At 35.9% G+C, this 15,530-nt stretch overlaps 1 protein-coding gene across 21 annotated transcripts in view; it reads right to left on the bottom strand.

The window, feature by feature from the left end:
- LRRC7 (leucine rich repeat containing 7) overlaps nucleotides 1-15,530 on the bottom strand; it is a 183,089-nt gene that overhangs the window by 52,544 nt on the left and 115,015 nt on the right. For 19 of the 21 annotated variants that reach the window (XR_010833345.1, XM_013193137.3, XM_013193135.3 and 16 more), the window contains 6 exons: nucleotides 11,100-11,163; nucleotides 9,540-9,614; nucleotides 6,469-6,613; nucleotides 5,985-6,057; nucleotides 977-1,106; nucleotides 470-585 (listed from right to left, as the gene is read on the bottom strand). Coding sequence is in view for 20 of the 21 variants with exons in the window: in XM_013193137.3 (XP_013048591.1) it covers nucleotides 470-585; nucleotides 977-1,106; nucleotides 5,985-6,057; nucleotides 6,469-6,613; nucleotides 9,540-9,614; nucleotides 11,100-11,163 (603 nt within the window). In the remaining variant the exon portion in view is untranslated. Of the gene's footprint in view, nucleotides 1-469; nucleotides 586-976; nucleotides 1,107-5,984; nucleotides 6,058-6,468; nucleotides 6,614-9,539; nucleotides 9,615-11,099; nucleotides 11,164-15,530 lie in introns of those variants that run through there. The other 2 variants (XM_067001704.1, XM_067001706.1) reach the window with 2 other exon arrangements.

The raw sequence follows: 15,530 nt of genomic DNA, 5'->3' as shown, positions 1-15,530 counted from the left end.
ATTTTCTTTTGATTTCAGTGGAGTCAGGGTAACGTGTAATATGTTTGCACTTACTGATCTCCTATATAACAGCTTGTCACAATTTTTCAAGCAGGGCACAACACTAAATATTATAAAGTTATATACAATTTTAAAACCAAATATCACACTTTCATGTGGAAACAGCAGGTGATAAAATAAGTAAACAGTCTTTCATCTCTGAAAGCACACTGAGACCCAGATGCTCCCCACATTCAAGTTTTTCTTTGGAGGTCATGGAATTGAAACCTGAACCATAAAAATTAAAAAAAAAATCAAGAATTTTTCCATATAGTTTAAATACTCAAGTATTCATAAATATAATTTCTCTGTATTTCATATGCTTTCATGTATTTTATATAAATGTATTTTAACAATATCTAGAGAGAATTATCTATTCTTTTAAAACAAATTCTTGTGAAGTGAGTTAGGAAAATTATGTGAACTATACCTGTTATCACTCAGATTTAACACTCTCAGCTTCTGCATCTGACCTATTTCATCAGGAAGAAATTCCAGCTTGTTAGAGCGCAGAGACATCACTGTTACGTTTTTACAGCTTCCAATCTATAGGAATGGAGAAAAAACAAAGATGTTAGGATTTTGATAAAATTTATTATCACTAATTTTATGTCAGAAGGTGGCCAATTTTTTTTTCCTATAAATAACAAAGAACAGAAAATACAGAATCCAAAGTCAGAAAATATCTGTCAGAAATCTCACGGAAATGCTCTACATTACATTACCTGAACTACTGGTTTTGAGTGATATTCTCATCTTTACATGAGTTTATTAGTTTAGTTTTTATTATTTTACTATTGAGTATGTAAGAAAGATTTGGTATTCAGCACTGTGCAGAAATAACTGCTTTAAGAGATAATTTGTCATAGTATGGATGAAGTCTTAGGCCTACCACAAACCATTTCAATCTAATTTAGAAACAGAATCAGCTTCTCACTTCTCTGGGCAGTTCAGGAAGGAAATTCTCATCCACAGCCAACGTCCTCAGGTTGTGAAGGTAACCGATGGTTGAAGGTAAGGACTCCAACTCATTACAGCTGCAGTCAAATTCTTCTAATAAAGATAAACTGAAATTGTAAATGTAGTCATTAGATGCTGTACAAGGGTTAGGTAATAAAAATTAACAATCTAAAACCTTTGAAAGTTTAAAACCATCACACTTCTACAGATGCCACACCCTGAAGATGGAAACTTTATTGCAAATTTCCCTAGAAGTCTATAATAATACAACTTTAAGAACTATTAGGAACACTGTTTATCAGTCATAAGTGGTAGGACAGTTTAAGACAGACCTCTGAGCTTCCCATATTATCATTCTTACTTTTTGCAGTGAGCAAGTTTTCCAAGTATTCCAAATTCACAACGATCAGGGCAATTCATACTAAACTGAAGAGCCAAACAAAAAAATTATAGTCTTAACACACAAAGACATAGAACAGGTAAAGAAATATCAGCGGTGAGCAAAATGGAAAAAAAATAATGCAGAAATTGCCTTCATGTACATTCCAACTGATGCACTTGACATCATTTCTAAAACAGATCAGTAGTGAAAACAATGAACTTGGATCCAAACTCAGCAAAGTAATCTCAGCCTCCTTTAGTCACACACAGCTTCTGTAAAACTACTTATCTTTCGCATGTTGAGAATTCTGGCTAAACAGCGATCTTAAAAGTATATCTGTATGGCAAGGACTGAAACAAAGTAGACCAAAACAAGTCATCTCCTAAGATTCAAGTTTTCCCTTTATAAAAAATGAAATAATCTCCATTACTGTCTTTTAGTCCTTTTCTTAAATTGTTGTATTCTGTCAAATTGTGTGAAGAAAGAGAGTTGAACATTCCTCCATGCAATCATATTTTCAGAAAAGGATGAAATAGAGACAGATTTCTCTGCTGAGCTAAATAGCCCAGGTTATCCATAGCCCATTGTACGACCAAGATTGTTATACACAGAGAAACTCAGCTTTCTAGTGCATAGAACTGGCACACGGCATACTTCTGCATTTTATTACCATCACTCCCCACTTCTGCTGTCCCTTTTTTGCTCCACATGTACTATGTTTTTCTCTCAAGTTCTATAATTAGCAACATCTCCCTGTCCACTTACGAAAGGACTAGATGCCCAGAAGCATTTTCCAAATGTGTTGGTAGATCCAATAAAAAAGTTTACCTCTGCTACAAGTCCTGTACATACATATACATATACCTGTACATATATGTATACATAAATGTACACATATACATATACAAGTCACAGCTGCCAGACTAGACCTTCATTATATGTCTAACTAACCTTTACCCCAGTTTCTTAATTAAAAAAAAAAAAAAAAGGTCTTTTAACCTTCAGATTTTATGAAATGTGAAACCAGAAATAGATATGCCTTACAAGGAATTCTCAGAACTTTCCTATAATTGCTGTGTTTCAGTAGACTGAAAAGCCAAAGTGAGTCATACAGTGATTAGCGCAAGAGATGCATGGAATATATCCAAAAGCTCTGCTAGGTTTTAGCTTTTCTTTAATATAAGCTTTGCATCTACCATAATTTATTTCAAACTAGTTACAAACCAATTTTTTAGCTTTTCTTTAATATAAGCTTTGCATCTACCATAATTTCAAACTAGTTACAAACCAATTTCAGTAAAGGCATAAGCCAGACATGTTTACCTACTTCATACGGAATACGTGCTTTGACAAATGGAAGTCCAACTTGAAGACTTGTTAAGTTGAAAGATGTGCACATTCTTCCTTTTACTGATGATAACACTATCAGAAAAGCTCGAAAATAGATAAACTAATTTTGAACAACTATGTTTCCAATGGAAATCGGAAGCTCTGATTCTCTGAACTGTAAATGTGCAAGTTTCTGTGACAGCGAAGAATGACTTTATCAGACAATAGACTTTTATTTGAAAGATATTGTCTGGCACAGACATTCCCAGCCTCTTTTCTCCCTGGTGACATCATCAGTAGACAATTGAAGATGGCCACAATAAAAACAACAAAGTCCCCATGAAACTATAATTTATCTCTGCAACTACTGTTGTTAAATAATATGCAGCTCAGGAAGTGATTTTTCATTCACCATGACTTGATGAACAGTATGTTGAGAATAACAGCTATAATTACAATCATGCTAATTTAGCTAAAATGTCATTAACTTTAATGTCTTCTTGGGCTAAATTCAGATTGTTCTCTATAGATTTAAAGAAGAACAGGCAATAATCAGATATGAACCTGCCACTCAGTTTGGTACCCATTAAAATGGGGTAGTTCTCAGTACGTGTCCTAAGGTAGACGAGGAATATTTTTAGGCAGATTAGTAAAGAGACATTCATGGAGAACGAAGACTGCCATGAATAGAAGAGTAGTTCCAGCCTGTCTCAGCCCCATTTTGTACAGTCACGGACTTTTTCTCCCGACAGCCACAGCAGCCTAAATCCCAGGTATTACACACACCCACCGCGATCTGTCCAACAACAAGCAAAAGGAATTCTGTGGACCCAGGAATAGAAATTTGCACTTTCATTTGCAGCATCTGGGGCACAACCTTCTTCGTGACCTTCCTACCCAGAAAGTGGGAGCATGGGCACTCGCTCAGGTCCTGTACATACAATCTCCAGTCCCTGGGTCTGATTTGTAAAGTACTTAATCAATATAAATCCTCTGATAAACACATGCTTACACGTTTTATTAAGCTGGGTCTACTGTGCGTAGTATACTGCAGGGTCCAACTCTAAATGCCACTTACAGGCTTGCCCTTTGAACAAGACTGCCAAAAATGAGGGTGGTGGCTCACTGCTAACAACATTGACTCAGGCAGTGCTGAAGTGCTCTGTGTCTCATCATGAAATTGGTCCCTGGAGGGAGAATTCCCTCCTCCACATCGCTACTCTTTGTGTGACAATAATATACTCTGCAGTGGGTACTATGACTATCATTCAGGAGAAAGAGACCCAGTAGGAAACTATCCAAATGGATGAGTCAGAGCAAGGAAGTTCATTTTGATGTGGGAGACACTGTCCTCATTAAATGAGGGAAAGTACTTCATTTAAAAGAAACAACCAGTCATTCAAAAATAATGTGATAATATTAGATGATTAACCTAGTGTTCTGCAAATACACCTTTTAGAGCAGCAGTAAGCAACTCTTCAAATATAATTACGGATCCAGAACAAACAATACTGGACAGACATTAAAAAAGAAAAAAAGAAAAAACGAGGGAATCCTCTTCAATCTAAACCAATCTGAACAATTCACTCAATAAGAAAGCATTGTCACGACAGGTTATAAAAATGATCCTCAAAACTGTTAAAGATAATGTTTGACGTTATATCAACCTTTTTGCATACAACTTTGAGCTTTATGACTTTTCACAGTCAGAAGTTATTGCTACACAATAAGATTTTCTTTTTGTCATTCATTTAACCAATTTTTACTACACATTGTTAATATCACATAAATCTAAAGGCACTGCAAGAAGTAGAACATAGCAAGCCAAACCCAAGCTTTCAGATGTTACAGTCTTCATAGTTCACAAATTTGGATTTTCTTTTCCTGAATGTCATATAAATAACTAAATTATTATTGAAAATATTACTATAAAATGGCTGCAGGTGTAGCACTAGCTATAGAGGGTAGAGATTATTTCTATTCTAGAGACCTCACTGTCCTATCATATTTTTGAACAAGTTCCAAAAGCTTTCCAGGCTTTAATTTTGGAAGGCTCACAACAGCACTGGCTTAAGAAAAATACTCCTAATGAAGTGGTTTGTTGAGCTAGAACTCGCTGAAGAGAGAATAGTTTTTGGACTGTACGCACAGGCACAGAGTCTCAGAGCAACTCTGCGCACAGATGCCAGAGACATCGCCTGCCCCTTTCTCCACGTTCTGTGCTGACAGCACGGGGTTGGTGCAGCCACGTGTTCAGTCACACCAGACAAACAATCATTTCTTAGGCTGAACTCCAATTCTTCTGCATGAATACTAGTGTGAGGAGGAGGAGGAAAATGCAAGAGCTATGGCTGTAAAAGGTGGCCAGGGACCCTGCATTCTGTTTTTTCTTCCTAACGCCAGTTTAGATTGAATTACAGAAGTAAAATATGTAGAGGAAAGGGGTATCCTACAAAAATGCCAATGTTAAAGATATCTTATGATAGAAAGGGATATGTGTCTTGTGAAACAATATAAAGAATCACCTATTTCTGTGTACGGAAGAATAGTCATACTTGGAAGTAGGTGGTTCTTTGCATTGTTTTGGAGACAGGCTTGAGCCTGCCTTGAAGTTTACAATAAATTGTGGGTTTCATTAGGCAGTAAACTCAGGACCATAGAGGAAAGCTCTGCACAGCAACACAACAGAATTTTGTACCAACGATCATATAATACCTGACAAAATGATATCTAAAGGGCGTCATTAGTGCTTTTCATAATAAGTTTACTTATAGAATACTTTCACATTTTGATGTATACACCTATGAAACTGTCATGACTCTTCCATTTATTCTACTACCATTCTACTTCAATATTTTCAGACATCTTCATACATATGAGGTTTACAGCCATTTTCTTTCCAGCGTTAAGTCCTAGCTGTTGCCATGGAAACAGACATATTGCCCCCAATACTTGTATTTCTTATACTTTTGTTGCTCTAATCATCCAAATTACAAGTGATTCATACAGAAGATACCTCTTATGTTTTTTGTCTTGAAAAATATGATACACTTCACCTTCCTGTCACTTATGCCAGTGTAAGTCCACAAAAGTAATGGTGTTGCTCCAAGTGTAAACGTTACAAGCTGCATGTTAGGCACACATTTTGAAATTACTTTGTAATTCAGTACATCTTCTCTGTCTTACTTTGATTTCAGAAAAAAAACATACATTCCACAAGCAGAAGGGAAAACAGATTTTTCTTAATGTTGAAAATCTTGAGACTTATACTCACTTTCCGATTGCATTTGGCAGAATTGTAAGCTGATTGTCATCTACTTTTAAAGTTGTCAGCCTTTTCAACAGTCCTACAAAACAGAAAAGAAGGGAGTAATAGAAAAATATTTCACCCTTTTTTGCTTTCTCCAATATGCTTAAATAAGCAATGATGTCTAACTTAAAAAAAATTAAGTTCTAGATTTTAGAAAATATACAGTATACAAACACATTCTTGTCCCATTGAAAATATGTTTCATCAAAATGAAGCACAGATTAAACGTTCAGCTGGATGGCAACAAGTAAAATATTAGGTATATTTCTGAAGTCTTGAAAAAAATGAAAAGACAAAAAAATAGCAATAGCATCCTATTTTTAGGAAGTGCAGTATTTCTACTTGTCTATGAATTATCATGAAGTCTCATCACTACCAAAAACAAAACAAAACAAAACAAAAAAACAGAATTCCTCAGCTATAAAAACATGAGCTATGCAGTTCTCACCTATGGAGTCTGGCAGTTGCTGCAACATATTTGATGACAACAGGAGATCTTCAAGTCCTTCACATCCTGATATGTCCAAATCAACAGTTTCTATCCTGTTTTTTGACATATCCAGGTACACGAGCTGTTTTAACTTCCCTATAGACTTAATAGCATGTTACAAAGTGTTACTTGAACAGATAGAAACTGCTTGCCAATCTCTAAATTTAAAGACAAACGACTGTAATATGGATTTATATTTAGTTCTCTCAGCATGCTTTTTTATTTATTTCACCAAAGCAGTATCAGTAGTGGTCTAATAGCCTCCCCGTTCAGTAAGCCACAAAAAGAAAGGCTTAACTATGGGACAGAGCTGAAAATTAGTTTCTCTGTGACTTAAAGAGATCAGGTGAAAATTCTAAGGCCTATTAAGATGCTATCCATTGTGGTTAAACTAGCCTTTAATTCTGCAAGTCAGCTGACCAAACTAAGTGACACACGCCGCACTAATTCATGTGTTCCAGATGCTTTAAATCTGCTGAAAGTTTGAGTTCTCCAAGTCATCCAGCTGTATTAATTCTTCACTTGGACACAGATCCAAGAGACATTTACTTGCAATTCACGCCTACTTGTACCAGCAGGCCACTGGAGCTAGAGTCGCAGGCAATGCTTTTCTGTGTCGTACTGATTGTCTACATTTGATAAAATCTAAAATTAGACTTCGGATATTCATAGTTCAATTATAAGAGGTTAATCCCAACAGTACACTTTGTGAATACAGTGTTTAATTACCGCTATAACATCAATGAGCAACATGACAGAAATTCTTCCCTAATTTCTTTGAAAATCTGTTTAGCATGCAAGAGTTTAAGGCTATAGAAGTAATTTGCTTCTTGATTCATCACCACAAGATGGTCATTCTAGACATGAAATTTCACCAAAAAAAAAAAATCAACATAAGAAGGTGCTGTTGTTTTTCCTATACTAAAACCTACAAGTGGAACAGCACAGAGATATCACTGCTGGGTTTATAGTGACTGAGCTGGATCTACAACCAAATGGCACAGATATGATTGCAAAGGAGGAGTGAGATAAGGCAGCACAATACCATTACTAGAAGCTGCCATCTGCTTGCAGTGCCTTGCATTCACATTAACACTTTGTGATACACAAAAAGTACAGACCTGCTACAAAGAAGTTAAACGAGCAGTATCAAAATTACATTTCAAAACAGATGAGTGAACATTTATGGTCTATAAGAGAACTTTATAGATTTGGGTAGACCATGGCAATTGCCTGTGAAATTGTACGGATTCTACAAAAGTTTTCTTTTTTCTTTTTTTTTTTTTTAGGTTATTTACATATACTTTTAGTGGTTATTTACTGTACATATGAAAAAGGCTAATAATTTTAGACAGCTTTATTTGTTAAACAGTATGAATATAGCTTGCTTTTCATCTCCTACCTTGCTGACACCTGCTCTCTGCTTCTAAGTAGGCAGTTTCTTATTATCATTATTCAGATCTGAGTTGTTGTAAAAAGGGAAGAATCTCCCTTTCATCCCAACCTTTGCCATTCTAACAGCTGAATATAATCTTTGTTTCTAGCACAGACTACTGTTTTTTAAAACCAAATTATCAACACTGGAAACTTGACAAATCTCTAAATCTTAAAATCAATTCCCATTTGGTAATTCCTTTCTTATTCTAGAAGTCAAAATGTAAGGCTAGTATTAACTGTTTTAAACAGCCTATCTTGGAGAATGTTTTCATAAAACATAGGGTCTTACTAGAATCAGATTTAGTAGACATAAATTATTCCCTGAAAATAATTAACTTTCTTGGGACTCAGTTCCAAGATCTACAGAACACCTTCAACTCTGAACACCCTCTCCAGGGATTACGATAGCTCAGCAGGACTGTGTCTGGAACACATTTTAGCACTGGATATATTAACCAATTTCATTGTCATCAGAAAAGAAATAGAATAATGGTTAAAATATTTATGCCCACACCCTCTTGTATAGCTGATTTCTTCTACTCGGTTACACTGCAGCAATAATACTGTAATGTTTCTGTTCTTGATCTCCAGTTGATATCAGAATCAACAAATGGTTTCAAAATCAGCTTTTTTTTTCCCCACTAACAAAGTTCTCAAAAAGTGGACATTTGTACAGTGACTGAAAATGACCATTTGGTCATCCTGCCTAACACAAAATGAAAAATGATCATAAATTATTTTAGATTAAAAAGAGTCCTTGCTCAAAGCAGAAAATTGAATTTTGATTAATAAATGTTCAAAGCTGAAAGAGGACATACCACTTCTCCTTACAACGCCTAAACGTTTTTATGGTAGGTCTATTTCTAAAAGTTCCCTGCACCAGTGGAGCATCATTATGTGAAACATAAGATCTGCTACCTGTGTGGAAAAAGGTTAATGACTGGGATCTCTTTCCCCAGTCATTGTTTGTTAATATCAAATTATTTACGTCAATAAATACTGAAAAAAAAAATCCAAGTTCTACCATGGGGTAGCAAGAACTCAGAAACAGCACTAATATAGATCCATGAGCCTAATGGTTAGATTTTTAAATATACATATATTTTCTTCTGAATGGAATGCTTTTAGAATGGAATGCTACCTTCATTCCACTGTCTCAGTCACTTCTAGAACAGTTGAACATGTATGTATCACCTGTTTTCTTTAATTTTATTTAGATTACTTAATAATTCCTCTTCCTTCTTAAAAGTCAAGTAGGGTTTTATAAAACTGTTAGTTAATGTATGGTGTCTGAGAAGACAACAGTAAGCAATTTCCCTTCACAATGAAAACTACACGAGGTTTAAATAAAACAGGCACATTCCCATTTAGACACTATCATGTAATAACACAACATTTAAAAGGTCTTCATATTTATGTCTGCTTTTAGGGTATGGCTACTATATTATTTTTTGATAACAACTAATTCACTTTAATTAACTTTAACTAGGAATATGCACCCATTCAAGAAATGCACATACATTCGTTTACTGCAGGGTAAATAGTTAATTATTAGCTTAACAGATTTGATTACATAAAATAAAATTTCATACCCCAGGTAGTATTTGCAAAGAATTATTGTCCATCCACAATTCCTTTAGATTTTGTATTTGTTCGAGAACCTCAGGCTGAGGAAAAGAATAGATAGTATTATGGACAGTTACAGAAACCTGTTGGTTTTTTTTAGTTAAATAAATCAGTATTTTCTTACAAAAAGATTCCCTCTATCTTTTTTTTCCTTTTTTTTTTTTTTTTAGCACACATCACACTCTCAGATAGCTAATGAAACAAACAGTATATTAAGTGAACTGAATTTACACATTATTGCTCTTTTTAAAAACTTGTAAGAAATGTAAGAAACCTTTAGAAATGAAATGAATACAAAGAAGAACTCCTTAGAAGCTCTTGTTCTTAACAGCTTATTGGCAGTATGCAATTTATGAACAAGGCAAATAAGTGAAGTGAGAAATGTGGAGTTTTAGAAACAATCTGCTGAAAAGAAAGACCAAATCTCATCTTGCAGCACATGTTAAACTCTGCCTTTTACATAATTTATGGTCTCAAAAATAGCTTAACAAAGGCTGATTCCTGAATGCTTTCCTGAATATACCACATTTATGAACTATTTAACGTCTGTAATTGTCATATTCAGTAGTTAAAACAGCAGCATGCAATGATCAAACCTTAAAATTACAGTAATATTGAGCTTTAATCGGATGTTGTATTATTTTCAACATTATAGATGTCAGTGAGAGAAACAGAAAAGGGCAATTCCCCTAAATCATTTCTCATTCATTACAGCTGTGAAAATCGAGAATTATCAGGTCACCAACATTTCCATGTTTCAGCCTAAGCAGTATTTTTCTTTTTGATGAAACACAATTTTCACAGGTAAAACAAGACTTTCAATTTGCCTTAACTCTGTAAAGTTGTAGAGATTTTTTTCAAAGTCTGCCAGAAACTGATAAAACACTTCATTTGCTTCAGAATGAACCAGATTCTAGCATATGAAAAGCCTGTAGTACTATTTCACCAGAATTATTTAAACATAGCTAGAAAAAATGTATCTGCCTAACATCTTAGGACCTCACACGGACCTCATACTCAACAACCTCATACTGTTTCTGAGAAGTGTCAGTTCCTACAGACATTGTAAAAACTTCCCTGAAGGGAACAGCAACTTGATTATTTTCTACACTAAGACTTGGGAAAATTCCTGAAAGCCATTCTATCCCAGGGAACCTGCTTTTGGTGTAAAAAAATTACTTCTGCTAATAGTAATTTCTAATACATTTGGGATTTAATGCTAGATTTTAAGAACACGTAATTAACCCAGGTATTTACAATAAGATCACCAATTCATCTCACACTGAAGTAGTCCAACAGTAGCAGCCGGCTGAGAATGAGAATCACTTTGATCTGAGCTGCAGAAGCTTGACACAGATGAAGCGTACTACATGCCGACCTCATGGAAGACAACAAATCTATTTTACAGGTAAATGTGACCATAACGTGGCCACAATACTGTAATGCCTTCCAAGTAAAAGTTTAATCTCCCAAGCACAGAGCATCCAAAACACGCCGGCATTCTATTACAAAAAAGCATTTCTTACCAGCTCAGAGAATTCATTATTGCCCAGATCAAGTCTCTCCAGTTGAGTCAGTTTATGCATTGACCTGTAACAGATTAGGAAATTTCTAAGATGAAATTTTTCCTTGGGAGCAGTCAGTCAAATTTTGCTTACAGAATAATAAAGCTCAGATGATGTTGTTGTTGTAAGAAGAGTTACATCAGACGGACATTGTTGCAAATGAGAACAAAACACTTCAGCTTCCCGACATTAGCTGAAGTTCTAGAACTGCTAAGATAGCAACAATTATTTTAATATAGAAATGAACATACAATCTCGGTATAATTTTGCACAGTTGCTCAAGGAAAATGACTCATTTATAAGCAATTGAAAATAATATAAATCATGACATCTATATTTGTAATTTTATGATCAATTTCTTTATAAACTACTAAAAGTGTTTAGTCTCTTTACAGCAAAAGTACAATGGATGCCTGGTACCTCCTGGAAACTGCATCTAACTTCAGCCATGATACAAGAGCATTTTTGTGACAAGGAGAAGCACAAAGCCTGCACACTGCACAGCTGGAGCTGAGCTGCTTGTTTGGGGTCCTTGTGTTGGCTTAACAGACTGCACTGAGCCCACGGGGTCCTCTCCTCTTGGGGCTGCTGTAGGGGTGACCTGAAACAGGGCTTGTGTTTCGGTGGTGAGGAAACTAACTCACACCAAGAAGCAATGGTATTCAGTGGTTTTTAGTGACGCTCACTGTCTTCCAGTAGCTTAGGAAAAATCTAGCATCGCAAACGGATGAAAAACAGAAAACAGCTTTCTAATTAAACGAACAATTTGAGATTCAGGCCTTTAACATGCTGCAAGGCACACCTAGGCAAGGATTCCTCTCTGTGCAGTCGGCGGCCGTGCAGCGCCGTGCTGCACTCAGCTGGCAGCTCCCGCCTGGGACCCTGCTGGGGCGAGAGAGGCTCCACGCAGCCGCAGCTGCAAAAGCCAGGGTGCAGATGACAGCAAAATAACCAAAGCAGCTTATCCTCTTCACAGCATTATGAAGGAGAGACAAGTAAGAACTTATCACGTGAAACTGAACCAAAAGTATCAAATATGCATGAGGTAGTAAAGGGCTTTAAATGACAAATAATCGGGATTTATGTCTGCAACTGATCACCACGTAACGGCCACAAGGGCACTTTCATTGCCTGGGCTCAGGTGACTCAAACAGTGAAATAAGAGGAAAAATGAAAAATGACTAAAAATGACTTGATGAAATTCCTGATTTATTGAAGTGAATGGAATAAATCTCCCAAGTTTATCTCTGGATTTGTGCTATGAGGAAAAAATGGTTATTTCTAGTATAGCTTAGACCTATAAAGGCACATGTCACACCATATGTGGACTGACTCTGACAAGTATTTAATGTACCAGTTGTCAATATAGGTAAGCTTTTAAAAATACACGGAAGTTTTAAAAACTATACTGAGACTATATCATGGTCACTGATTCAAAGAAGTAATCCCGAAGCAGCAAAGATATTTTCAAAATGGAAGGAAAATTGCTAGGCAACTTTTTAACATGAGCTGAAGGACTGAACGTGCCAGAAGGGTGGCAGTACGGTGATTTCTTTTATTGGAACGGATGTTCTGCTGTAATGTACAACTTTGCTTATACTGGACAAAAAAAAAAAAACAAACATTTTTCTAAGGATGATTCACACCCTGATAGATATCAACTATTGCTACTTCACACCTTCCCAAAATGTTAGAATCTCATAATTGTATGAAATTAAGATCATGAAGTTGCATTCAAAATTACTATGAGATTAGAGAGTAAGAGCGGTGTCCTCATTTGAATATATCGATCTTCATGGTTTACGATGGTTGACTTTTAAAGTAAGTAAATGATTTCAAATAGCGTACTCAATGCTTTATATTTAAAGAGGTTATTACATTTAAACCAAATAGCTTTATAAATATTACGTACAGATTTTATTCATTTTGAAAATAAAATGGAATAATGAGATTATATTCCTCCAGGCCTGATAATGAAAGTTCTGCACTAAACAAGGCATTTCAGACATTAAGGTTTCCAGGGCCACAGCAGCTACTGCTGTGCAAGCGGTGCAACATGCCAGGGAGGGCCCTCGGGTGCTGGCTCGCGGCTTCCCTTCTGCTGCCTCAGCACAAGTGCTTCCTCGCCCAGCTTTGGCTCCTACTGGTTAGCTCTACCCAAGTAATTCCTGGACGTATCTGGGAGGCAGCCTGGCCAGGACCCCTTCCAAAAGGCAGGCAACGTGGCTGCCCTGTTCTGGATAAAGTTCAAACTTAATAAATTAATTACTGCCCTTATTTCCGTGAACAAAACTGGAACAGGACAGTACCGCTGCTGTAGGACTTCTCTTTAAGCCCTGGTAGTCCAATGTGCACACAGTACTACACTTTGGTGGTGTTAAAAAGAAAAAAGAAAAAAAAAAGAAAAAAAAAGGATAAAATCAATTATTTAGTATTAACCTTGAAATTCTATTTAGAGGCCATCTGAGGTACTCAGCATTCATCCTAATCCAAAAAAAAAAAGCACACTCTTCCTTGATGGGATCAACAATATCAACACATTTTCTCTGCAATTTCTATCAAAAGTAAAGATGATTATTAAAGACGCTATGGCTAAAAAATGGAGACCTGTTTTGACATTTGCATTATGGAAAATGAGGTTGCGATGAGGTTATATAGAGAACATTGATGCATATTTATTATGAGAAAACTTTACTTCATGTTTAGTTTTCTAAAATAGGAAAAAAATTATTTCACAAGAAATATAAATGCCATGTTTCAGTAGTAGAGTGGAGTACTTTCTATAAGGCATATAATATTAAAATGAAAAAGCAGGTAGATAAACGAATATTTAGCCCTCATTTAAGAAGTTATGTATTTTATTTGATTTCTTTAATTAAACAGACCCTTTGACTGACCTACTGCATTTCTCCACCTTTCATCTTAACTTCAAGGAATGAATGTTAGGGTCATAACTTAAGATTGAGTGCCACACGTGCTTCTGTGCTTTATAGAAATTAATGATCTGCAGAGAAAAGTTGTTAAAAGACACCTAGGACTCTTAGGCAAATAGTTCACTGCTGCACCAAACAAGTAATTTCTTTGATAGGACATCCTGTATCTAGCTCGTTATTGTTCATGTAACATAATTTCCACTATTTTCAAACAGAAAATTTAAGCAAGGTAATGTATAAAAGCCAGTGCGTTTACACTATGGTTTTGGGAAATGCACTGCCAAGTCCTTTGCAGCTGACACCATCAGTACTGTGAAACTACTGGTAATATCGCTGCAGGTCATACTCCTATATTACTGATTTCTTCAGTGCCTTCTTTGTTCCTGTATCTCTGTTTCGACCTTTGAGGCTTTCTAAAATGTTCCTCTTTTTTTTTAAAACGGCCTCTTCCCCCCGCCCCCCCCCCCTCAGTTCTGCACAATCTCTGTCTCCTGCCAAGTCTTTGAGACTCAGCAACTAGGTTATTTCTGCTGATCACATGGTGTTTTGGAAATACCTTAAAACATTCACAGATTACTTTCAAAATCTTTTACTCTTTCCATGCTGAAGTCACCCTAATGCAGATTAATTCATGATAACATCTCCTTTTTAATGCCTTCTGATAGTTCATCTATTTAGTACTCACTTGAGCTCACTGTTCTCCATAGTTTCTCTATATTTTTCTTCTTCCTGTCCCACATCTTCCATCTATCTGATCAATACTCACAGATATCTTTGAGACAGAAAAGTAAGAGAGACCTTTTGTTTGTTTGCTAGAATGAGTGGTAGTTGCCTGCACAGCTCCGAAGGGGTTAGCACCTAAACTGAATGGAAAAGTCACAGCAAGTTTTTGACTACAAGGTGCAAAACAAGATGTTGTAGTTTAAGCCTAAAGCATGGAGTGGTTAAATCCAACACTGTTGACTATGATTAATCAAGACTGAGCGCACAGATTATTAAACAGAAACGACTTTTTATATACTCTACACTGACTCCCCTTTTAAGTTAGTAATACAACTCTTGATTCATGCTCCCCAATTCCCAATCTGCTTCTTACTGCCTTTTTGCACTTAAAGTATTTATTACTTTGAATTATTATTGCTATAAAGCCAGAAGGAATAATGAAAATATTTTATCTTTCAACAGTAACTCTTCAACATGTAAAAGTATCTGGAAGACAAGAAGCCGTTCACAAAGCAATAAGCACTGCACTGGCACAACAGATGAGGACACTAAAGAAAGATAAAGATGTCACCTGGACAATGTGAGTATTTTCCCCAGAGGATTCTGTTTTATATTATGCTCTCCATTAAAATTCTAGCAAAAACATGTTTTTAACTCCTCTGGTCCTCCAACTGCACTGTAATTCTCTTTGGAAATATCTTGCAAGACAGAGAAATTTTACAAAGCCAGACAAAAG

This window comes from Anser cygnoides, chromosome 8, assembly GCF_040182565.1.
Source record: "Anser cygnoides isolate HZ-2024a breed goose chromosome 8, Taihu_goose_T2T_genome, whole genome shotgun sequence".
Taxonomy (NCBI): domain Eukaryota; kingdom Metazoa; phylum Chordata; class Aves; order Anseriformes; family Anatidae; genus Anser; species Anser cygnoides.
This window is presented reverse-complemented; position numbering and strand designations above follow the sequence as displayed.